This window comes from Aquarana catesbeiana, linkage group LG04 (assembly GCF_042186555.1).
Source record: "Aquarana catesbeiana isolate 2022-GZ linkage group LG04, ASM4218655v1, whole genome shotgun sequence".
Classification (NCBI taxonomy): Eukaryota; Metazoa; Chordata; class Amphibia; order Anura; family Ranidae; genus Aquarana; species Aquarana catesbeiana.
The window spans coordinates 684,045,576-684,071,829 of record NC_133327.1 but is presented as its reverse complement, the minus strand read 5'-3'; the positions used below and the strand labels follow the sequence as shown (position 1 = coordinate 684,071,829).

The window sequence follows — 26,254 nt, the reverse complement described above, 5'->3', positions numbered from 1 at the left end:
AGAACGTTCCTTCATTCTTCTAATCATTAGTGGGGTCAGATCGCCGTTCGTTTTGGCGACCTCAGTGATAAGAAATTAGAAGGGGCAGGATGGAAATTTTTTTCTGGAATGTACAAATTTCTAGCAATGTATGTGGTTTTTGTTCGGTAAAGTCCAATCATTCCACAATCGAATGACTAAAAGCAAACAACATCTTGAGCTATTTTTGACTGTTCTGAAAGTTTAAGTACAATTGTTGGTTTGAAATCCTACTAGTGTATAATATCCAGGTTTAGGGACATCCCTGGAGGGGGGAAGCATTATTAACGCTGAAGGCTGATCAATGGCAAGGAAGGAACATGGAACTCCAGACTAAATGTATTTCTTATTTAGTTATTTTTTGGACACAATGGACACAGTGACCGATTGTCTTTAAATCCTCCCTCCAGTCTTGTGCAGTTGTACCGGCTCCTCTCTTGGACTGAAATGGCTTCCTCCAATTTCACAGCACACACTCATCTGAACAATGTTTATAAACAATGATACTTTGTATCTTTCTATCATGTCTCAATGTTTATAAACAATGTTACTTTGTAACTCTCTGTCGCCTGTCTGAACAATGTTTATAAACAATGTTAATTTGTAGCTCTCTATCTCCTGTCTGATCAATGTTTGTAAGCAATGTTAATTTGTATCTCTCTATTACCGATCTGAACAATGTTTATAAACAATGTTAATTTGTAGCTCTCTATCTCCTGTGTGATCAAAGTTGATAAAATAATGGTACTTTGTATCTCTCTATCACCTGTCTGAACAATGTTTATAAACAATGATACTATGGGGGTTATTTACTAAAGGCAAATCCACTTTGCACTGCAAGTGCACTTGGAAGTGCAATCGCTGTAAATCTGAGGGGTAGATCTGAAATGAGGGGAAGCTCTGCTGATTTTATCATCCAATCATGTGCAAGCTAAAATGCTGTTTTTTATTTTCCTTGCATGTCCCCCTCGGATTTATAGTGACTGCAATTCCAAGTGCACTTGTAGTGCAAAGTGGATTTTCCTTTAGTAAATAATCCCCTTTGTATCTCTATCATGTCTCAAGGTTTATAAACAATGTTACTTTGTATCTCTCTATCTCCTGTCTGATCAATGTTTATAAACAATGTTACTTTGTATCTCTCTATCTCCTGTCTGATCAATGTTTATAAACAATGTTACTTTGTATCTCTCTATCTCCTGTCTGATCAATGTTTATAAACAATGTTACTTTGTTTCTCTCCATCATGTCTCAATGTTTATAAACAATGTTACTTTGTTTCTCTCCATCATGTCTCAAGGTTTATAAACACAGGTTCAGCTTGCTGTATTTGCACAGAAACTCCTGGCTGTCACTCTGACAGCTGGGAAATGTGGGCAGGTGGGTGGGAGGGGGTGGCAGAAGGAGAACGTGTATTATACATGTCCCGTGTATTTCCATTAAGTTATTTAAAGACATGTTTAGTATATCCTGTGGTCCTTGTAGCTCTGGATGTGTTATGTAAATGGATCTGACATCTCAGCAATAAGAAATTAGCGGCAGTGTTGTCGGCCTTTCCTGCCAGCTCCTTTACTTGGCTCTCTGCACATCTGATTGGCAGTCCAATGCCTGACTGAGGAAGCACATCCAGCAGGCTGACACGCTGCTGATATATTCAAGGCAGAATGTTAATGTTCTCAGCCCAAAACAGGAAATGCTGTTACTGGCAGGATCTCCCACCAGTGAGGATAGAAGAACAATCTCTGAGGTCACACGAGAAGGATAGGATAGGATAAGGGCATCCCACCCACTATATATGTGTTAGAATGAGGACCTGTCTACATACGTCAATGTTCCTCTTCTCCATAGACAGCGTGGCAATCATGGTGGTCATGCAGTTGCCTCCCAGACTGTCCCGCAGGACTGAGGTCATCATGGAGTTCCTATACGGGATGTGTGATCGATTCCTCTCCGCCAGGGAAATGATCACCTGCAAAGAAAACAGCCAATCATATCTATTGAGAACCGAGGACTCCCATCTAGAATACAACAACCCCCAACAGACAACAACCGGCTAACCCAAGAAATGCCGAAGGATGTTCTCCTCCATAAAGTGCACCAGGATTGAATTCTACTATTAGCGGGTTCAGGTTCCGAGGTATAGAGGTGTTCAGCAGTTTTTGTTTTTTTTACTTGTGAGTATAAATTTTATACTTTTCGTTTCAGTTCTATCAGAATATTTGGAGAGTTTTGATTTGAGGAACCTTTGGCTGTGGGATGAATTAGACCCGGACAGAGTTTGGCTCTCGAAGCAGAAATGGCATCTTAATTGTCCTACATGATATATTGGGCTGAGGAACCCCGTTCCTTTCTTAGGTCTTATTGGGACTCCCCTGCCTGTGAATTTCGGGTGATCCCATTTACATTTTGGCATTGAAACGTCACCTTCAGTGTCCTGGGGTTACAGTGTCCTACTTATTACAGTTACTGGGCTATAAATTAATAAGTCATTCATTATGGCGATCAGAGGCCATGAGTAGATGGCACCAGTGTAATTCAAAGGAGGGGTTTGGAACTCCTCACAGGGATGGTGGGAACCCCTCATAATGGGCACAGCAGGTATACAGACCCGGGAACCCAGCACAGGGATGGTGGGAACCCCCCATAATGAACCCATCGGATGTGAAGACCCGGGAACTCAGCACAGGGATGGTGGGAACCCCTCATAATGGGCACAGCGGGTGTACAAACCCGGGAACTCAGCACAGGTATGGTGGGAACCCCTCATAATGGGCACAGCGGGTGTACAGACCCAGGAACTCAGCACAGGGATGGTGGGAACCCCTCATAATGGGCACAGTGGGTGTACAGACCTGGGAACTCAGCACAGGGATGGTGGGAACCCCCCATAATGAACCCATCGGATGTGAAGACCCGGGAACTCAGCACAGGGATGGTGGGAACCCCTCATAATGGGCACAGCGGGTGTACAGACCCAGGAACTCAGCACAGGGATGGTGGGAACCCCTCATAATGGGCGCAGTAGGTGTACAAACCTGGGAACTCAGCACAGGGATGGTGGGAACCCCTCATAATGGGCACAGCAGGTGTACAAACCTGGGAACTCAGCACAGGGATGGTGGGAACCCCTCATAATGGGCGCAGCGGGTGTACAAACCCGGGAACTCAGCACAGGGATGGTGGGAACCCCTCATAATGGGCACAGCGGGTGTACAGACCCAGGAACTCAGCACAGGGATGGTGGGAACCCCTCATAATGGGCACAGCAGGTGTACAGACCCGGGAACTCAGCACAGGGATGGTGGGAACCCCTCATAATGGGCACAGCAGGTGTACAAACCTGGGAACTCAGCACAGGGATGGTGGGAACCCTTCATAATGGGCGCAGCGGGTGTACAAACCCGGGAACTCAGCACAGGGATGGTGGGAACCCCTCATAATGGGCACAGCGGGTGTACAAACCCGGGAACTCAGCACAGGGATGGTGGGAACCCCTCATAATGGGCACAGCGGGTGTACAGACCCAGGAACTCAGCACAGGGATGGTGGGAACCCCTCATAATGGGCGCAGCGGGTGTACAAACCCGGGAACTCAGCACAGGGATGGTGGGAACCCCTCATAATGGGCACAGCGGGTGTACAGACCCAGGAACTCAGCACAGGGATGGTGGGAACCCCTCATAATGGGCACAGCAGGTGTACAGACCCGGGAACTCAGCACAGGGATGGTGGGAACCCCTCATAATGGGCACAGCGGGTGTACAGACCCGGGAACTCAGCAAAGGGATGGTGGGAACACCTCATAATGGGCACAGCAGGTGTACAAACCCGGGAACTCAGCACAGGGATGGTGGGAACCCCTCATAATGGGCACAGCAGGTGTACAAACCCGGGAACTCAGCACAGGGATGGTGGGAACCCCTCATAATGGGCACAGCAGGTGTACAGACCCGGGAACTCAGCACAGGGATGGTGGGAACCCCTCATAATGGGCACAGCAGGTGTACAGACCCGGGAACTCAGCACAGGGATGGTGGGAACCCCACATAATGGACATAGCAGATTTATAGACCCGGGAACTCAGCACAGGGATGGGGGGACCCCGCATAATGGTCACAGTAAGAGTGTAAAAACTGCAATAGTACTTTTGAGAGGAGAGACCCATTACATGGAGAAGATGGTGCTCTTACCTTCTGTCCAGTGCAGTTGGAGGTGCGGGAGGCACTGGTGGAGGATTATAGAGCTCTGTATACTGCATGCTGTATACAGCTGAATAGTAATAGGAGGAGGACACATGGCTCAGTATTTGATCTTACAATGAAGAAATCAGAGCACACACAGGTGTCAGTCCTCCAAGGTATGGCTTCCCTCCGGGAGGAACAATATCTATTGTGACCCCCATCCAGACAAAGACCATTCATGGCTCTTCCTCCTCTACAACCAGGACCAAAGACAACAATCTGTACATTTTGAGGTCCAACCACCCACAGCCCTCCTCAATGGACGGATTGTGATCGGCGCTCTGTCATACAATCGCCATCTGTAGGTATTCCCACCAATCCAGGGAAAGGGCAACTGAATCTTATAGAGTCAGTAATCTACAAGGTGTGGAGACATCAGACAGTGGGGACCGATATGAAGGGCCGCCAAATCCCCTCTATGTGGACTTCCTGCTGCCTGAAGTGTAAAGCCCAAAAGGTTGCTTTTTTATTTTGGATAGAGTGGAGGGGGATTAGAACCCTGTCAGGTTTTTATTGCTGTCTGTGTCCCCAGTAGAGAGATTCACCCCTCTCTATTTGTCGCTGTCATTGCCATGGAGAATGATGTAACACCAGACCGGGATGATATGGGTGTCAACCTTCTCGGATTTGTTGGAATAAGGTCAAATCTTGGACCTCCGTCCCAATAAGGCCGTGTACTGGGATCAGAGACAGCCTTATTTGGATTCACGTGTCAGGTGTGGGGGGGGGGGGGGGGGGGGGGGGGTAAAAACCCCACAGTAGAGCCACGCTTTTACCACCACCAACCACTACCCCCAGAGACAATGGCTGGGAGTGTTGTGTCTGCAATGCCTTCCTATGGAGCTACAGCTAGAATCCTCATCCTCCATGTCGATTCAGCCCCATACACGACCCAATCAAGTGACTGGGGCCTCTCTGAACTAGTGTGGTGAACAACGGGGTACAAATAGGTGACAACTCCTCCTCACCGCCTGTCAAATGTCCTCTGAAGAGTAATCCGAATGACAATCGCTCTTCAGAGAGCACTGTTACTAGGTATGTGCAGAAGGAAAAAATGTGTTTCATTTTGATTCGTTATTTAATTAATTTTGTATATTTAAATTTGTTACATTTGTTTTCCAAATTCGTTTCGTTACGTTTTGTTTATTTGTTTCCGAATTCGATTAGAATTTTTCCGAATTGTTTGAATTTAAATCAATTCAACCAAATTCTAATTTATTCTATTCGAAATTGGAATTTCGGAAGACGGTTATATTTTGTTTTTCCTATCTTATTCTCTTCTTTTCTAATCAATTTTTTTTTTTCTATTCTTATTTTTATTTTATTTTCTATTCAAAATTTGAATTTCAGAAGATGGTTATACAGGTATTCTATTGTTTTTTTCTATTCAATTATTTTCTAATTTATTCTATTCGAAATTCACATTTCAAAAGACGGTTATACAGGTATTCTATTTTATTCCATTGTTTTTTCTATTCTACTCTTTTCTATTCCATTCTAATTTATTCTATTCGAAATTCGAATTTCGGAAGACGGTTATATTCTATTTTGTTCTTGTTATTTTATTCTCTTCTTTTCTAATCTATTTTTTTTCTATTCTTTTATTTTATTTTATTTTCAAAATTCGAATTTCAAAAGATGGTTATACAAGTATTCTATTTTATGCTATTGTTTTTTTCTATTCTATTCTAATTTATTCTATTCGAAATTCACATTTCAGAAAACAGTTAAAGTCTATTTTATTCTAATCTATTGTTTTTTTCTATTCTATTCTTTTCTGTTCTATTCTTTTCTATTCCAAATTTGAATTTCTGAAGATTGTTATATTCTATTGTTTTTTTTTCCTATTCTATTCTTTTCTATTCTAATCAATTCTAATTGATTCTATTCAAAATTCACATTTTGGAAGACAGTTAAAGTCTATTTTATTCTATTGTTTTTTTCTAATGTATTCTTTTATTTTCTATTCTATTTTTTTTTAATCTACTCTAATCTAGTCTATAACCATCCTCCAAAATTCAAATTTTGAATAGACTATATTAGAGTGGAATAGAAAAAAAAAATAGAAAAAAAAAAAAAAGAATAGATTAGAACAGAATAGAATAAAATAGAAAGACTATAACTAACTGTCTTCCAAAATTTGAATTTCAAAAAGAATAAAATAGAAAAGAATAGAGTAGAAAATAAAAAGGATAGAAAAAAAACAATAGAATGGATTATAACCATTGTCCAAAACTCAAATTTCAAATAATCTATTCTATTCTTTTATTTTCTACTCTATTCTTTTCTATTCTATTCGAAATTCTAATTTGGGAAGACAGTTATAGTCTATTTTATTCTATTCTACACTATTTTTTCTATTCTATTCTTTTATTTTCTACTCTATTCTTTTCTAATTTATTCTATTCAATATTAAATTTTCAGAAGACGGTTATATTCTTTCTATATTGTTCTATTCTTTTCAATTCTATTTCTTTATTTTCTATTCTATTTTATTCTACTGTTTTCTAATTCCAGGCCAGGAAGAAGGGAAATCTCCCTAATTCTATTTAGGCTTCAAGAAAATTAAAAACCTTACAGAAATTTTAATCATGTTATCACCCCACACTCTATCCAAAAATTGTCTTTAGAAACCTAAAAGCGTTTACAGATGCTAGAGGTGTTCCTAAACAACACAATAATGGGCAAAAAAAATGTATTCCTGAGCCGGTCATTAAAAAAACAAAACAAAAAAAAAAAAAAAAAACATATCTGGCCACTAGATGGCAAAAAGTATCACAGGAAATTCCGATGATACTCAGCGCCTTCTAGTGGCTAAATGCAGTATTTTATAACTAAAGCCACGAAAAACATTCCTCTAGCACCGGGGTCTCCAAACTTTTTAGTATGAGGGCCAAATTGTATATTTTACAAATAATCACGGGCAACAGTGTCCCCCTTACATCTGGGTCCCTATCAGAGTCCCCTTTACAGTCCCCCCCTTACATCAGGTTCTCTTTTAGTAACCCCCCTTATATTAGGGTCCCAATTAGAGCCTCCCGTACATCAAAGTCCCCTTTAGACTCCCCCCTTACTTCAGGGTTCCCATAACAATCCTGCCTTAAATTAGAGTCCCCCCCATATCAGGGTCCCCATCAGAGTTCTGCCTTATATCAGAGTTCCCCCTTGCATTTGGGTCCCCATCAGAGTACCCCCCTTCTATACATCAGGGTCCCGAACAGAGTCCGTCCGTACATTAGGGTCCCCATCAAAATGCCCCTATACATTAGGGTTACCATCTGAGTCCCCACCTATATATCAGGGTCCCAAACAGAGTCCGTCCCTACATCAGGGTCCCCATCAGAGTATGCCTTAGGAGCCTCCCCACCCACATTAGGGTCCCTATCAGAGTCCTCCTTTACATCAGGGTCCCCATCAGAGTTCCCCCTTACATCAGGGTCCCCATCAGAGTCCTCCTTTACATCAGGGTCCCCATCAGAGCCCTCCTATACATCAGGGTCCCCATCAGAGTCCCCTTATACATCAGAGTCTGCCTTAGGAGCCCCCCCACCTACATTAGGGCCCCTATTAGAGCCCCCCCTTAGATCAGGGTCCCCATTAGAGTCTCCCAATATAGGGGGGTCCCCATCAGAGTCCACCTTAGGAATCCCCTCCTACATCAGAGTCCCCATCAGAGTTCTCCTTTACATCAGGGTCCCCATCAGAGTCCTTCTTTACATCAAGGTCCCCATCAGAGTTCCCCCATTACATAAGGGTCCCCATCACAGTCCTCCTTTACATTTGGGCCCCCTCAGAGTCCTCCTTCACATCAGGGTCCCCATCAGAGACCTCCTTTACATCAAGGTCCCCATCAGAGTCCCCCTTTACATCAGGATCCCCATCAGAGTCCCCCCTTACATCAAGGTCCCCATCAGAGTCCTTCTTTACATCAAGGTCCCCATCAGAGTCCTCCTTTACATCAGGGTCCCCATCAGAGTCCTCCTTTACATCAAGGTCCCCATCAGAGTCGTCCTTTACTTCAGGCTCCCCATCAGAGTCCTCCTTTATATCAGGGTCCCCATCAGAGTCCTCCTTTACATCAGGGTCCCCATCAGAGTCCTCCTTTACATCAGGGTCCCCATCAGAGTCCTCCTTTACATCAGGGTTCCCGGGTCCCCATCAGAGCCCCCTTATACAAAAGAGTCTGCCTTAGGAGCCCCCCCCACCTACATTAGGGCCCCTATTAGAGTCCCCCCTTACATAAGGGTCCCCCATTAGAGTCTCCCATTATAGGGGGGCCACCATCGGAGTACACCTTAGGAGTCCCCTCCTACATCAGGGTTACTGCCAAGAGGACGAGATGGGGCTGTAGTTTGGAGACCCCGGCTCTAGCACAGGAAAAGGCTGAATAACATTGATTTTCTTGCTTATTCACACAGGACAAATGTACAATGCGCTTTCACCGGGGGGAATTCTTTATAAATCCACCCCTTAGACGGGGTACTTACCTGCTCCAAGTAGTGCAGAGATAAGTTGATGTACTTGGCCTCCGTTAGAAGCTGCCCCCCCACTCCTGTCTTGGCCACTCTCTCAGATCCAGCCAGATCTACCAGGTGCAGCTTGGAGCGGCGGACGGTGGCGGAGCCGGGCTCCTTGCTGGAGAGATGCAATGGTGAAGATGCAGTGAGAGCGGGTGGAGGCCTGATTCATCGGAGTCTGACAACAACAAAAAAAAAGACGAAACGCATTTGGTGCCGGAATTTGACAAGATTTAGCAGACAAGGAGGAATTCGGAGCCGTGGTCTCCTGTATATCAATAAATCTACAGATATAAAAGACACAAATGAATGCAGATCTTTAATTAATATTATATCATTCAATGTAAATACAAGCAGTATAAAATACCTGAAATGTGACTCGGTAGCAGTCTCTTGTACAGCAAGGCTGAAGAGTGAGTAGAAGCAACAGCACAAAAAGCCAATCCATTCAGGTGCTTACAGGAAGCATGTTGGCAGGAGGAGAGGGCAGAGTGACAGAGAGATTATATCATTACTGTGCTGCTTCTCCTTTTAACGGTCCAGTCACGGTTGGGGGTTGGGCCCTAAGCTTGGAGGAAGTGGGTTGAATGAAGTTGGCCATCAGATTGATGACATCTAGTGGGGAAAAGAAGTACTACACATTGGGACAACTCCAGATTGAAGAAGAGTTATTATAGCAGAAGCCGTCTTTTTTATTCATTTTATGACCACCAATATATGGAGAACCTATCCCTTTGGCCACCAATGCACTTTTCAACTCTCCCTTACATCACAGTGCAGCCCCTCCCTTACCTTCTGCTGCTGCCGGGAAGAAGCTGGAAGCAGAAAGTGCAGGATCTGAAGGAGGACCAGAGGAGGGCTGGAGTCAGCTGCCAGAGTCTGCTGAACGCTAAGACCAGGGGGGGCAAAGACAAGGGGTGCTGTGGCTGTTGAAATAAGGGGTGGGGGCACAGAGAAGCGCAGGATGTTGGTGGAGGAGTTCTGTCCTCCTCTCTGCTGCAGACTGCTGAGGGCAAGGTGGGGGCAGAGACAGTGGGGGGGGGGGGGGGGGGGGGTGCTGAAGCTGCAGGAGAGGTGCAAGGCCCATATGAAAGGCTGCATTCGGCCTGTGGACTTTGTAGTCGACACGTGACCTACAGCCTACCTTTTTTTTTAGTCTTGGATACAGTAGGAATGTAATAACACCCTCCCCCCCCCCACACTATGGGTTATATTTTTTGTCTACTGCTGGGGAGATATCCCTAAGTTAGACTATCCAGGGGTGTGCAACAGGAAGTTGGAAGAAATCTCTCAAAGTCCTGCAATGCTCTGTGTGTATTAGCGGAAGTTGTTCACATGGTTGTGTCGTGCCAAAATGTATCCAATGTGCAACATTCGGCATGAGCCTTGTTTCAAAAACAATCTCAGTCCCCCCATTGGAAGACAACTATGAAATGTTTGGCTTTTTCAGCATCATTGTGACAAAACGCGTAGGGTGGAGCCTACGAGAGTGACGTCGTCACACACACACTAACACTAACAGCTGGCTGGAACCAAACCGTTTGCCCATAGGATTCACATAAAGAGATACATGCGCTAATGTTTTTATTCAGAGAGCATTTGACAGGCAGTGAGGAGTTGTATTGCCTTCTCACCACCTGCTTTGATCACTGCACTAGGATAACGCAACCACGTGTATTGCAGAGCAGCCCTATTCACTTGAGCCCCATGAGCTAGCCTTTGCAGTTAAATGAAATAGTGGTAAAACCGTGGGGTTTTACCACCCCCCAACCTCAAGTGTGAACAAACCATTACCGCTCCCCAAAAGCCTCGATTCATGTTAAAGTGAAAGTGCTGCAAACATGCCACAAACATCCCTTTGGCAATTACAATGAGTCTGAGATGCGTTTAGTAAGTGCTACTAGACAAGAAGATAGTATAAGAATCCATACAGTAGAAACGAACACAGAGGAGGCATCTGGAAAGTGTTACTTAACGAGAAGCAAATTCATCAAAAACATGTGCAAAACACGTCAATAAGGGATTATAACTAGACCATTACCACGTCCCTGGTATCTAAATTTCAAAGCACGTCTAAATGGCCCCTTAGCTGTGACATTACAGGTGTCCCCATTGGAGGACAACTATGAAATGTTTGGATTATTCGTCACTTTCCATCACAGTGACGAAACGCTTAAGGTGGGGCCTACGAGAGTGACGTCATCATGTATGCTAGCCAGAAGCCAGCAGGGACCGAATTGTTCGCTCATGAGATTCACGTAGAGAGATACATGCTCAGATGTTTCTACTTATGCTAGTGTGCACTTTTTTTTATGAATATAGTATTTACAATATCACGCTATGGGATTGCCCTCTGTCTCCTTTCTCTGTTTTCAATGAGAGGTGATTCTGAGGTTTCTTTCCCTGACAACGGATCCCAGGAGGTGAGATTCAATCCGGATATGTTAACCCTTTTACGTCGATCAGTAAAATTTTAATCCAGCGAAGGTCCGAATTGCATGTTTGTGCTATGACTTACATCAGTTTCCTCAGTCCCGCTGCATAACACAATCCCCCCTTCACAACGGTATCCTCTGTCCCCCTTCACAGAATCTCCCCACAGCGGTATCCTCTGCCCCCCCTTCACATCTCAACCCCCCACAGTTCTGCCTCCCTGCACATCACAGCCCCTGGCACCGCTGGCCCCCTTCACATTACAGACCCCTGCACCTCAGACTCACCTTCACATTACACAGTCTCATGCACCTCTAGTGCCCTTCACATTACACAGCCCCTGTACCTCTAGTGCCCTCACATTATACAACCCCGGTACCTCTGGTCCCCTTCACATCAAAGCCCCTGGCACTGCTGACCCCCCTTCACATTACATAGCCTCCCGCACCTCTGGTTCCCTTCACATTACACAGCCCCCCACACCTCTGGTGCCCTTCACATCACAGCCCTTGGTACCACTGGAGCCCTTTCACATTACACAGCCCCCTGCACCTCTGGTCCCCCTTCACATTAAACAACCTCCTGCACCTCTGGCCTCCTTCACATTACACAGCCCCCGCACCTCTGGTTCCCTTCACATTACACAGCCCCCCACACCTCTGGTGCCCTTCGTACCACTGGCGCCCTTTCACATTACACAGCCCCCTGCACCTCTGGTCCACTTCACATTACACAGCCCCCTGCACCTCTGGTCCACTTCACATTACACAGCCCCCTGCACCTCTGGTCCAGTTCACATTATACAGACCCCTGCACCTCTGGTCCCCCTTCACATTACACAGCCTCCTGCACCTCTGGTCCCCTTTCACATTACACAGCCTCCTGCACCTCTGGTGCCCTTCACGTGACACAGCTCCCTGTACTTCTGGTCCCCTTCACATCACAGCCCCTGGTACCACTGGCCATCCTTCACATTACACAGCCCCCTGTACTTCTGGTCCCCTTCACATCACAGCGCCTGGCACCATTGGCCTTCTTCACATTTCACAGCCCCCTGCACCTCTGGCTCCCCTTCACATTACACAGCCCCCTGCACCTCTGGTGCCCTTCACATTGCACAGCCCCGTTCCTCTGGTCCCCTTCACATCACAGCCCCTGCACCTCTGGTCCCCCTTCACCTCTGGTGCCCTTCACATTACACAGCCCCCTGTACTTCTGGTCCCCTTCGCATCACAGCCCCTGGCACCATTGGCCCCCTTCACATTTCACAGCCCCCTGCACCTCTGGCTCCCCTTCACATTACACAGCCCCCTGCACCTCTGGTGCCCTTCACATTGCACAGCTCCGTTCCTCTGGTCCCCTTCACATCACAGCCCCTGCACTTCTGGTCCCCCTTCACATCACAGCCCCTGCACCTCTGGTCCCCCTTCACATTACACAGCCTCCTGCACCTCTGGTCCCCTTCACATTACACAGCCTCCTGCACCTCTGGTGCCCTTCACATTACACAGCCCCCTGCACCTCTGGCCCCCTTCACATTAAACAACCTCCTGCACCTCTGGACCCCCTTCACATTACACAGCTCCCTGAACCTCTGGTCCACTTCACATTTACACAGCCCCCTGCACCTCTGGTCCCCCTTCACATTACACAGCCCCCTGCACCTCTGGTCCCCCTTCACATTACACAGCTCCCTGCACCTCTGGCCCCCCTTCACATTACACAGCCTCCTGCACCTCTGGTGCCCTTCACATTACACAGGCCCCTGTACTTCTGGTCCCCTTCACATCACAGCCCCTGGCACCATTGGCCCCCTTCACATTACACAGCCCCCTGCACCTCTGGCTCCCCTTCACATTACACAGCCCCCTGCACCTCTGGTGCCCTTCACATTGCACAGCCCCCTGTTCCTCTGGTCCCCTTCATATCACAGCCCCTGCACCTCTGGCCCCCCTTCACATTACACAGCCCCCTGCATCGCTGGCCCCACTTCACATTACACAGCCATTTGCAGCTATTCCCCCCCCCTTTCACATCACAGCCTCCTCAGCTCTGCCCCTTCCTACCTTATTCGGGCATAAAGAGCAGGAGACACAGCAGCGCTGGATATAGGATGGAGTGGGAGCTGTTGGAGTTAGTTTTTCATATTAGCAAGCCGTGATTGGTTGCTAGGATCACCTAGCAGCCAGTTACCTGCTGGTTAACTTACCTGCTGGCTCCTGCTCCCGCCGTCTATCCAGCGCTGCTGTGTCTCCCGATCTGTGTGCAGAACTGTTCTGCCTCCTGCTCTCCACTCTGCTGTGATAGTGACAGTGGTGGAGGCAGATAGAAAGAACCTGCTCTTTAATGGCAGTACCGTGGCAGTCCGGATGGAATAGTGCCTCGGTCCACATTCGGACCATGTTCAGCCATTTAGTAATGCCCGCTTTATGCACCAATTGACCATTTGGGCATCTAATGGTCAAAAAGATTTAGTAGGAGCCTGGAGTGTGTCTTTTCTCTGGTGCACTAACATTGCTTTTTTTTCCTTTCTACACCGGTGTGATTAAAGCAACACTTCACTTTGTATGGACACTATACGGTGATATGATTTATCGGTCAAGTATTGGCCTGTGTACAGTGGGGAAAAAAAAATATCTGATCCCCTGCAGATTTTGTAGAAATGAAGGGTCTAAAATTTTTTATCATAGGTGTATTTTATATGATAGAGACAGAATATCAACCAAAAATCCAGAAAAAAAACACACGATACAAATGTTATAAATTGAGTTGCAGTTCAGTGAGTAAAATAAGTATTTGATCCCCAAACAAAACATGACTTGGTGGTGAAACCCTTGTTGGCAAGCACAGAAGTAAAGCGTTTCTTGTAGTTGGTGACCAGGTTTGCACACATCTAAGGAGGGATTTTGGTTCACTCTTCTTTACAGATCTTCTCTAAATCCTTTAGGTTGCTTGGCTGTCGCTTGGCAACTTGAAGTTTCAGCTCCCTCCGTAAATTTCCTATAGGATTAAGGTCTGGAGACTGGCTAGGCCACTCCTTGACCTTAATGTGCTTCTTCTTGAGCCACTCCTTTGTGGCCTTGGTGATATGTTTTGGGTCATTGTCATGCTGTAAGACCCATCCACGACCCATCTTCAGTGTTCTGGCTGATGGAAGAAGGTTCTCACCCAACATTTTACAATACACGGCCCCGTCCATTGGCAATTGTCAATGCGGCAAAGTCGGCCTGTACCTTTAGCAGAGGAACAGCCCCAAAGCATCATGTTTCCACCTCCATGCTTGACTGTAGGGATGGTGTTCTTAGGGTCAAAGTCAGCATTTTGCTTCCTCCAAACACGGCGAGTTAAGGTAGTGCCAAAGAGCTCAATTTTGGTCTCGCCTGACCACAGCACTTTCTCCCAATCCTTCTCTGAATTATTTAGATGTTCATTGGCAAACATCAGACGGACCTGTACATGTGTCTTCTTTAGGAGGGGGACCTTTTGGGCACTGCAGGAGTTCAATCCATGGCTGCGTAATGTGTTACCAAAGGTTTGTTTGGTGACTGTGGTCCCAACTGCCTTGAGATCATTCACAAGCTCCTTCCATGTAGTTCTGGGCTGATCCCTCACTTTTCTCATGATCACCCTCACCCCATGAGGCAAAACTTGCTTGGAGCTCCAGACCGAGGGCGATTGATGGTCATTTTGTATTTCTTCTATTTTGGGAATAATCGCTCCAACGGTTGTCTCCTTCTCATCAACCTTCTTGCTGATGGTCTTGTAGCCCATTCCAGCCTTTTGCAGGTCTACAATCTTGTCCCCGATGTCCTTTGACAGCTCTTTGGTCTTGCCCATGATGGCGAGGATTGATTGGAAGAAAGAGATTCTGTGGACAGGTGTCTTTTATACACGTAATGTATAAAGTTGTCTATAGGAGCACCTTCTTACATTGACAGGACTGATCTGTGTACCACATGAGCACCTTCTTGTAGCCAGTCTGTGGGAGCCAGAATTATTGTTGGTTGGTAGGGGATCAAAAACTTATTATAATCACTGAACTGCAACTCAATTTATAACATTTGTATCGTGTGTTTTTTCTGAATTGTTGGTTGATGTTCTGTCTCTATCATATAAAATACACCTATGATAAAAAAATTATAGACCCTTCATTTCTTTGTAAGTGGGCAAAATTACACAATCTGCAGGGGGTCAATTATTTTCTCCACTGTATCGGTAATCATCACGCATCTTTAGAAAGGATTTTTTCACATAGTTCTTGTTATTGCGCTGGACCTCTTAAATTTTCGATCAGATTTGATTAATTTAAATTGGACAGTAGCAGCGCTGTACTATATGAATATTATGAAAAAGAAAAACCTGACAAAGGTTCTAACCCTTCCCTACTCTATTCAAGAAAAAAAAAGACAGTTTTGCCTTTGTATACATTCTAATGAGGATTGCAGCAGATGTCGGTACTTAATAAGATTTATGGAGATATACGTCGGTGAAGGATTTACAGAGAGAGACGGGTATTTGGTCACTATTAATAGTTGGGGGACGCAGCAGTCGGTAAATATTTATAGACAGACATGGCGTCTTGTAAACATTTATAGACAAAATGGGAGAAGGCAGAATGTAAATATTTCCGAAGACTCCATTGTAACCGACACATCTGGAGAGAAGCCAACAACATCTCCATCCTCGGGAAAAGTGCGGTAGCGGCAACTGTCATTATTAACAAGACGCACTCCATCAGCCGCTGACACTATACAAGCCGCGTAATCTGTACAAATCCCGGCCTGCCGCTATAAAACACACTTTGATTAGAGACATAGACATCTCTGACAGTGCAGGCTGGAAATTCTCTCTTTTGTTTTTTTTGTACGGTAGATCTCCTCTATAGTTACTTTCATCCCATTATTTCCTGATAGACAGAGCCTTGCACATACTCGGCCTAAAATCCTGTGCACTGCGCTATAATAATACCTGCCGACCTCGCACTTTAGTTTTACTGCTACAGTACATACCAGCCGCACAGAATCATATATACAGTATCTCACAAAAGTGAGTACACCCCTCAGATTTTTGTAAATATTTTCTTCTATCTTTTCATGTGACAACCCTGAAGAAATGACACTTGTCTACAATGTAAAGTAGTGAGTGTACAGCTTGTATAACAGTGTAAATTTGCTGTCCCCTCAAAATAACTCAACACACAGCCATTAATGTCTAAACCGCTGGCAACAAAAGTCAGTACACCCCTAAGTGAAAATGTCCAAATTGGGTCCAGTTAGCCGTTTTCCCTCCCCGATGTCATGTGACTCGTTAGTGTTACAAGGTCTCAGGTGTGAATGGGGAGCAGGTGTGTTAAATTTGGTGTTATCGCTCTCACTCTCTCATACTGGTGACTGGAAGTACAACATGGCACCTCATGGCAAAGAACTCTCTGAGGACCTGAAAAAAAGAATTGTTGCTCTACATAAAGATGGCCTAGGCTATAAGAAGATTGCCAAGACCCTGAAACTGAGCTGCAGCACGGTGGCCAAGACCATACAGCGGTATAACAGGACAGGTTCCACTCAGAACAGGCCTCGCCATGGTCCACCAAAGAAGTTGAGGTCACATGCTCAGCGTCATATCCAGAGGTTGTCTTTGGGAAATAGACGTATGAGTGCTGCCAGCATTGCTGCAGAGGTTGTAGGGGTGGGGGGTCAGCCTGTCAGTGCTCAGACCATACGCCGCACACTGCATCAAATTGGTCTGCATGGCTGTTGTCCCAGAAGGAAGCCTCTTCTAAAGATGATGCACAAGAAAGACTGCAAACAGTTTGCTGAAGACAAGCAGACTAAGGACATGGATTACTGGAACCATGTCCTGTGGTCTGATGAGAACAAGATAAACGTATTTGGTTCAGATGGTGACAAGCGTGTGTGGAGGCAACCAGGTGAGGAGTACAAAGACAAGTGTGTCTTGTCTACAGTCAAGCATGGTGGTGGGAGTGTCATGGTCTGGGGCTGCATGAGTGCTGCCGGCACTGGGGAGCTACAGATCATTGAGGGAACCATGAATGCCAACATGTACTGTGACATACTGAAGCAGAGCATGATCCTCTCCCTTCAGAGACTGGGCCACAGGGCAGTATTCCAACATAACGACCCCAAACAGACCTCCAAGATGACCACTGCCTTGCTAAAGAAGCTGAGGGTAAAGGTGATGGACTGGCCAAGCATGTCTTCAGACCTAAACCCTATTGATCATCTGTGGGACATCCTCAAATGGAAGGTGGAGGAGTGCAAGGTCTCTAACATCCACCAGCCCTGTGATCTCGTCATGGAGGAGGGGAAGAGGACTCCAGTGCCAACCTGTGAAGCTCTGGTGACCTCCATGCCCAAGAGGGTTAAGGCAGTGCTGGAAAATAATGGTGGCCACACAAAATATTGACACTTTGGGCCCAATTTGGAGATTTTCACTTAGGGGTGTACTGACTTTTGTTGCCAGCGGTTTAGACATTAATGGCTGTGTGTTGAGTTATTTTGAGGGGACAGCAAATTTACACTGTTATACAAGCTGTACACTCGCTACTTTACATTGTAGACAAGTGTCATTTCTTCAGTGTTGTCACATGAAAAGATGGAAGAAAATATCTACAAAAATGTGAGGGGTGTACTCACTTTTGTGAGATACTGTATATGTGCCAATGTAAATTTCTCGGTAGGGGGCGCTCGCCGATCTGGCCGTGCTGCCATTGGCTCCAGCACATGCCGATCAGCGGGCCAATGATTCATAGCTTGGGCCCGCCAATCTGTGGCGCAGAGAGAGATCTGTGGTGTTAAACACCACAGATCTCTCTCTACTGACAGCGGAGATGTGCAGGTTTTTGTATCCCTGCAAAGCAGGGAATAAAGACCATCACATCCCTGAGTAAAAGCACCAAATAGTAAATACTTTACACATTGTTAGGCACACAGTTAACTCTTTGATCGCCCCTGATGTTAACCCCTTCCTAGCCAGTGTCATTAGTACAGTGGCAGTGTATAGTATTACTGTCACTGGGGAGGTCAGTTAGTGTGAGATTGTCACAGGACCGCTATAATTCGCCATTACTAGTATAATAAAAAAATAAATAAAAGTTCCAGTATATTTATAATTTATATGTTTTATATATATATATATATATATATATATATATATATAAATATATAAATACACACACACACACACACAGTCATTTGTAGATTCTAACTTTCATGCGAACCAATCAATATACACTTATTGGGATTTTTTAACCACTTATTAGGATTTTTTAACCAAAGACATGGAGCAGAAAAAATTTTGGCCAAAATTTTTGAAGAAATTTTATTTTGTAATAACACCCCCCACACCATGGAATATATTTTCTGTCTACTGCTAGGGAGATATCCCTAAACTTTACTATCCAGGGTCTGCAACAGGATTTTTTTAAATTTTTTTTTGGAAAATGTTTTATAGCAAAAAGTAAACAATATTGTGTTTTATTTTTTCCAAATTTCTTGTCTTTTTTCATTTATAGCAGAAAAAAAACAGCAGTGATTAAATACCACTAAAAGAAAAGCTCTATTTGTGTGAAAAAATGATATAAAATTCAATTTGTGTACACTGCTGTATGACCGAGCAATTTCAGTTAAAGTAACGCAGTGCCGAATCGCAAAAAAAAAATGGCCTGGTCATAAAGGGGGTAAAATCTTCCAGAGCTCATGTGCACATTACCATATAACGCGTGTCGATCACAAGGCCCTCAAGCCAAATCTGATCCGCCGGGCCATTGCATGTGGTACTCGCACCTCTCCTGCAGCTGCGGCACCCCCCTTGTCTCACAAGTTGGCACCAACGAGGACGACAGAACCCCTCCACCAGATCCTGCACTTCTTCATGTTGCCACGGATAGGCTAGTCTCTGTGCCCCCCCCCTAATCTCAGCAGTTGGCAGAAGAGAGGAGGACAGATAAAGTCTGAACCAAAAGAGTGGACCCACGACCATTGCATATCGGGGGGGGGACCCAATGTACCTCAGGATATAAAATGATGCAAAAGAGGATAGAAATGTTCCCAACATATAGTTTTCCAATTAAAGGGTACAGTGAGGAGAAACAAGTATCTGATCCTCCGCTGATTTTGCCTGTTTGCCCCACTGACAAAGAAATGATCAGTCTATAATTTTATTGGTCGGTTTATTATAACAGTGAGAGACAGAATAACAAAAATATCCAGAAAAACGCATTTCAAAAAAGTTATAAATTGATTTGCATTTTAATGAGTGAAATAAGTATTTGATCCCCTATCAATCAGCAAGATTTCTGGCTCCCAGGTGTCTTCTATACAGATAACGAGCTGAGATTAGGAGCACTCTCTTAAAGGGAGTGCTCCTAATCTCAGCTTGTTACGTGTATAAAAGACACCTGTCCACAGAAGCAATCAATTAGATTCCAATCTCTCCACCATGGCCAAGACCAAAGAGCTGTCCAAGGATGTCAGGGACAAGATTGTAGACCTACACAAGGCTGGAATGGGCTACAAGACCATCGCCAATCAGCTTGGTGAGAGGGTGACAACAGTTGGTGCGATTATTCGCAAATGGAAGAAACACAAAATAACGATCAATCTCCCTCAGTCTGGGGCTCCATACAAGATCTCACCTGGTGGAGTTTCAATGGTCATGAGAACAGTGAGGAATCAGCCCAAAACTACACAGGAGAATCTTGTCAATGATCTCAGCTGGGACCATAGTCACCAAGAAAACAATCGGTAACACACTACACCGTGAAGGACTGAAATCCTGCAGCGCCCACAAGGTCCCTCTGCTGAAGAAATCACATGTACAGGACCATCTGAAGTCTGCTACAGAACATCTGAATGATTCAGAGGAGAACTGGGGGAAAGTGTTGTGGTCAGACGAGACCAAAATCGAAGCTCTTTGGCATCAACTCAACTCGCCGTGTTTGGAGGAGGAGAAATGCTGCCTATGACCTCAAGAACACCATCCCCACCATCAAACATGGAGGTGGAAACATTATGCTTTGGGGGCATTTTTCTGATAAGGGGACAGGACAACTTCACTGCATCAAAGGGATGATGGACGGGGCCCCATGTACCATCAAATCTTGAGAACCTTCTTCCCTCAGCCAGGGCATTGAAAATGGGCTGTGGATGGGTATTCCAGCATAGCAATGACCCAAAACATATGGCCAAGGCAACAGAGGAGTAGCTCAAGAAGAAGCACATTAAGGTCCTGGAGTGACCTACCCAGTCTCCAGACCTTAATCCCATAGAAAATATGTGGAGGGAGCTGAAGGTTCGAGTTACCAAACGTCATCCTCGAAACCTTAAGGACTTGGGGAGGATCTGCAAAGAGGCCAAAATCCCTCCTGAGATGTGTAGAAACCTGGTCACCAACTACAAGAAACGTCTGACCTCTGTGATTGCCAACAAGGGTTTTGCCACCAAGTCATGTTTTGCGAAGGGGTCAAATACTTCTTATTTCACTCATTAAAATGTAAATCAATCTATAACAACTTTTTTGAAACACATTTTTCTGGATATTTTTGTTGTTATTCTGCCTCTCCCTGTTAAAATAAACCGACCATTAAAATTATAGACTGATCGTTTCTTTGTCAGTGGACAAACATACAAAATCAGCAGGAGATCAAATACTTTTTTCTTTCACTGTATTCATTTAGTTATTTATTTAGTGGAGTTATTTATTTAGTTTAGTTATTTATCTATTTTGGTTATTTTATTATTTTTTCATTCTATTTTTATTTTATTAGTTAGTTACAGGTTGCTATTGATTTTGTTAATAAAATAAAGAATTTAAAAATAAATAACTAAAATAATTAAATAACAAAATCAATAGCAACATGTAACTAACTAATAAAATAAAAATAAAATGAAAAAAATAATAAAATAACGAAAATAGATAAATAACTAAACAAAATAAATAACTCTACTAAATAAATAAATCAAATAAAATAACTTTATTATTAATAATAATAATAATAATAATAATAATAATAATAATAATAAATAACAAATAATAATAAAATAACTAAATAAAAAGAATAAAAAAACGTAAAAATATATATATAAATAATAACAACATGATGATGATAATAATAATAAAACAAATAATAAAATAAAGAATTTAAAAAATAAATAACTAAAATAATTAAATATTTGTTATATTATTATCATCATCATCTATATATATATTTTTTTACGTTTTTTTATTCTTTTTATTTAGTTTTTTATTATTATTTGTTATTATTATTATTATTATTATTATTATTATTAATAAAGTTATTTTATTTGATTTGATTTATTTAGTAGATTTATTTAGTTAGGTAGTTAATGGAACAATCAGAAGGTCCTGTGATCTACAAATTTTTGCTGAATCCCTCGGCCCCGCTGACTGAGCTGCAAGCAAACGTCGATTAGATGGAGATAGAACAATTTTTTCATTAAAGAACCCGCTGACAAGATAAGAGGATGATAATAGGCCGAGAACCTGTGGAGTTATTGGATGGAGCCATGCGGCTTCTCTTGAGTTGATCCAGAGTTCACTAATCGTACGTGGGAACATCCCGGCGTTGCCCGCTCCACATTTGTTAGACATTAGGTGTCCGCAGAATCAAATATTTCTGCAGTAATGGACGATGAATAACTGTGTGTCAAAATGTAATTGAAAGAAGAATTGCTGCAGAACAAAAGCCCAACAAGTAATGAGAAATGCGCTTTAGTCGACAACAAGGGTTCTCCCGCTGCCAGTGAAAATTCCATGTCTATGGAGATGCCCGGATGGTTTTATATCATTGCCGTATTCTGCTCCAGAAATTGAGATACATGGAGAGTGACTCAAACAAATTGTGCTCTGCCTACAAAGAACCGCTCCCTGCACATGTTCATTATTAGGAAGCAAAGATCACTGGAGTGTAACCACTTCAAATACCGTCCCTCTGTCAGAAAGAAGCCCAGCAATGCCACAATAACACAGCCAGAGCTCTGATCTTTTATGTGCCTACATGTGCTCCACATACACCGTTTGATCCAGGCCGTCTTCCCCAGGAAAAAAACGCAATCCTCCTCTTCAGGAATTAATAATTCTGTCTATAAACCTATTGGTGACCAATCAAATTAATCACAGCCATGGAGAAGAAGAACCTGAACTTGAGGATAGGGGTACAGGTATGTGCTCACACCTTCTGCTGCATCAGTCAGCCCTCGATGTTCAGCACCCAGGAAACCTACCTTTGAAAATAAACTCTAATCAGCTTTTAAACATTGTTGCCCCCCTTGGGTTAAATGTCTAGGGAGTAAGGAGCACATTTTTACCTGCCCCCAGATCCCTTGAGTTAAAGGTCTAGGACAGTGATGGCGAACCTTGGCACCTCAGATGTTTTGGAACTACATTTTCCATGATACTTATCTACACTGCAGAGTGCAAGAGCATCATGGGAAATGTAGCTCCAAAACATCTGGGGTGCCAAGGTTTGCCATCACTGGTTTAGGGAGTAAGGAGAAAATTTTTACCTGCCCCCAGATCCCTTGGGTTAAAAGTCTAGGACTTCCTTTCTAAAGCAGGGTTCTGTTAAATACCAGGGTTCCTCCAGATGTTGCTAGGGGTTCCTTGAATTATGAGCAATTTCTACTGCTTAGATAAGTAACCACTGGACGCCAATTACCTTTTAGCTATCTTTGAGGGGACATTCTTCCACTGACCACCAATGTAAGGAACATTCTTCTCACTGATCACCAATGTAAGGAACGTTCTTCCCACTGATCACCAATGTAAGGGACATTCTTCTCACTGATCACCAATGTAAGGGACATTCTTCTCACTGATCACCAATGTAAGGGACATTCTTCTCACTGACCACCAATGTAAGGAACATTCTTCTCACTGACCACCAATGTAAGGAACATTCTTCTCACTGATCACCAATGTAAGGAACATTCTTCTCACTGATCACCAATGTAAGGAACATTCTTCCCACTGATCACCAATGTAAGGAACATTCTTCTCACTGATCACCAATGTAAGGAACATTCTTCCCACTGATCACCAATGTAAGGAACATTCTTCTCACTGATCACCAATGTAAGGAACATTCTTCTCACTGATCACCAATGTAAGGAACATTCTTCTCACTGATCACCAATGTAAGGAACATTCTTCCCACTGATCACCAATGTAAGGAACATTCTTCCCACTGATCACCAATGTAAGGAACATTCTTCTCACTGATCACCAATGTAAGGAACATTCTTCTCACTGATCACCAATGTAAGGAACATTCTTCTCACTGATCACCAATGTAAGGAACATTCTTCCCACTGATCACCAATGTAAGGAACATTCTTCTCACTGATCACCAATGTAAGGAACATTCTTCCCACTGATCACCAATGTAAGGAATATTCTTCTCACTGATCACCAATGTAAGGAACATTCTTCTCACTGATCACCAATGTAAGGAACATTCTTCTCACTGATCACCAATGTAAGGAACATTCTTCTCACTGATCACCAATGTAAGGAATATTCTTCCCACTGATCACCAATGTAAGGAGCATTTTTCCCACAACCAGTGGATGTGCTCCATCAGACATTCAGTCTCCTCCAATCCCTATTGCCCCACAACCAGTGGATGTGCCCTGACACATCCAGTCTCCTCCCTGCCCTACTGTCCCATAACCAACAGATGTGCCTCAACACATCCAGTCTCTTCCCTCCCCTACTGCTCCACAACCAGTGGATGTGCCCCGACACATCCCATCTCCTACCTCCCCTACTGTCCCACAACCAATGGATGTTCTCAGAGAGATCCAGTCTCCTCCCTCCCTTACTGTCCCACAACCAGAGGATGTGCACTAGCACAACCAGCCTCCTCCATCCCCTACTGTCCCATAACAAATAGATTAGCCCTGGCACATCCAGCTTCCTTCCTCCCCTACTGTCCCATAACCAACAGATGTGCCTCGACACATCCAGTCACCTCCAATCCCTACTGCTCCACAACCAGTGGATGTGCCCGCTGACGCATCCAGTCTCTTCCCTCCCCTACTGTCCCACAACCAATGGATGTTCTCGGAGAGATCCAGTCTCTTCCCTCCCCTACTGTCCCACAACCAGTGGATGTGCCCAGACACGTCCAGTCTCCTCCTCCCTCTACTGTCCCACAGCCAGTGGATGTGCCCCGATGCATCCAATCTTCTCCAATCCCTACTGTGCCCTAACCAGTGGATGTCTCTGGACACATCCAGTCTCCACCCTCCCCCTAGCACAGCAACACAACTAACTGGCTCCTTTTGCTGCTTCTCTTTCTCCCAGGTTGCGCTCTGCTGTACTGAGTCTGGACAAGGCTGATATCAAGTTAAATTCAGGTAATTACTGTACACTGGAAAAAAAAATGTATTTAATGCTATATTAATAAATACAGACCTGCAATATTCTTTATTTCTCCCTGGAGTTCAGCTTTAACAGCTCAGAAGATAAACCCATTTAAGAGAGAAAACATTTCCCATCTCCAGATGTCACATATGAGAGGAGAGAGCCGGAGAATGGAGTCTGTCACAATGAGCGGGGGTTTTTTGGTTACGGAGAAAAGTCGTCATGAAATATTTATAACCAAAACACATTTTGCAATGTTCCGTTCTGAAATCCCATAACCATTCCCATAAGACCCGGCACCCATAAACTGAAAAAAGTCCAATAGCTGCCAACGAGAACACAGGAACGCTCCCTATTCCTAAACAGATATAACAAAACACGTTTAATGGTATATGAAACAGACCAAAAAGGAGCCAATAAGAGAAGTTCATTGTAAGGCCTCATTCACATGTATGGCAGCCACTGTACAGTGCCTTGAAAAAGTATTCATACCCCTTGACATTTTCCACATTTTGTCATGTTACAACCAAAAAAACATAAATGTATTTTATTGGGATTTTATGTGATAGACCAACACAAAGTGGCACATAATTGTCAAGTGGAAGGAAAATGATAAATGGTTTCCAACATTTTTTACAAATAAATATGTGAAAAGTGTGGGGGACATTTGTATGGCGCCCCCCGGAGTCAATACTTTGTAGAACCCCCTTTCACTGCAATTACAGCTGCAAGTCTTTTTAGGGATGTCTCTACCAGCTTTGCACATCTAGAGAGGGACATTTCTGTTCATTCTTCTTTGTAAAATATCTCAAGCTCTGTCAGATTGGATGGAGAGCGTCTGTGAACAGCAATTTTCAAGTCTTGCCACAGATTCTCAATGTGATTCAGGTCTGGACTGTGACTGGGCCATTCTAACACATGAATATGCTTTGATCTAAACCATCCCATTGTAGCTCTGGCTGTATGTTCCGGGTCGTTGTCCTGCTGGAAGGTGAACCTCCGCCCCAGTCTCAAGTCTTTTGTAGACTCTAACAGGTTTTCTTCTAAGATTGTCCTGTATTTGGCTCCATCCATCTTCCCATCAACTCTGACCAGCTTCCCTGTCCCTGCTGAAGAAAAGCATCCCCACCACATGATGCTGCCACCACCATGTTTCACGGTGGAGATGGTGTGTTCAGGGGGATGGGCAGTGTTAGTTTTCCCCACACATAGCGTTTTGTTTTTAGGCCAAAAAGTTGAATTTTGGTCTCATCTGACCAGATCACCTTCTTCCACATGTTTGCTGTGTCCTCCACATGGCTTCTCACAAACTACAAACAGGACTTCTTATGACTTTCTTTCACCAATGTCTTTCTTCTTGTCACTCTTCCATAAAGGGCAGATTTGTGGAGAACACGACTAATAGTTGTCCTGTGGACAGATTCTCCCACCTGAGCTGTGGATCTCTGCAGCTCCTCCAGAGTTACCATGGACCTCTTGGCTCTTCTCTGATGAATGTTCTCCTTGCCCGGCCGGTCAGTTTAGGTGGACGGCCATGTCTTGGTAGGTTTGCAGTTGTGCCATACTCTTTCCATTTTCCGATGATGGATTGAACAGAGCTCCGTGAGATGTTCAAAGCTTGGGATATTTTTTTATAACCTA

General features: G+C 44.2%; 2 protein-coding genes across 2 annotated transcripts in view; both read right to left on the bottom strand.

Moving 5' to 3' along the window:
* The window catches only part of LOC141141064 (kinesin-like protein KIF6), a 550,310-nt gene extending 541,438 nt beyond the window's left edge, over positions 1–8,872 (bottom strand). Inside the window, exons 1-2 of the mRNA XM_073628752.1 lie at positions 8,747–8,872; positions 1,844–1,987 (exon numbers count right to left, since the gene is read on the bottom strand). Of these exons, the coding sequence (XP_073484853.1) occupies positions 1,844–1,933 (90 nt within the window). The 5' untranslated portion in view covers positions 1,934–1,987; positions 8,747–8,872. The remainder of the gene's footprint in view (positions 1–1,843; positions 1,988–8,746) is intronic.
* Positions 8,829–26,254, bottom strand: part of LOC141141309 (kinesin-like protein KIF6) — a 50,788-nt gene continuing 33,362 nt past the window's right edge. The window contains exon 5 of the mRNA XM_073628985.1: positions 8,829–8,954. Coding sequence (XP_073485086.1) covers positions 8,829–8,954 — 126 coding nt within the window. The remainder of the gene's footprint in view (positions 8,955–26,254) is intronic.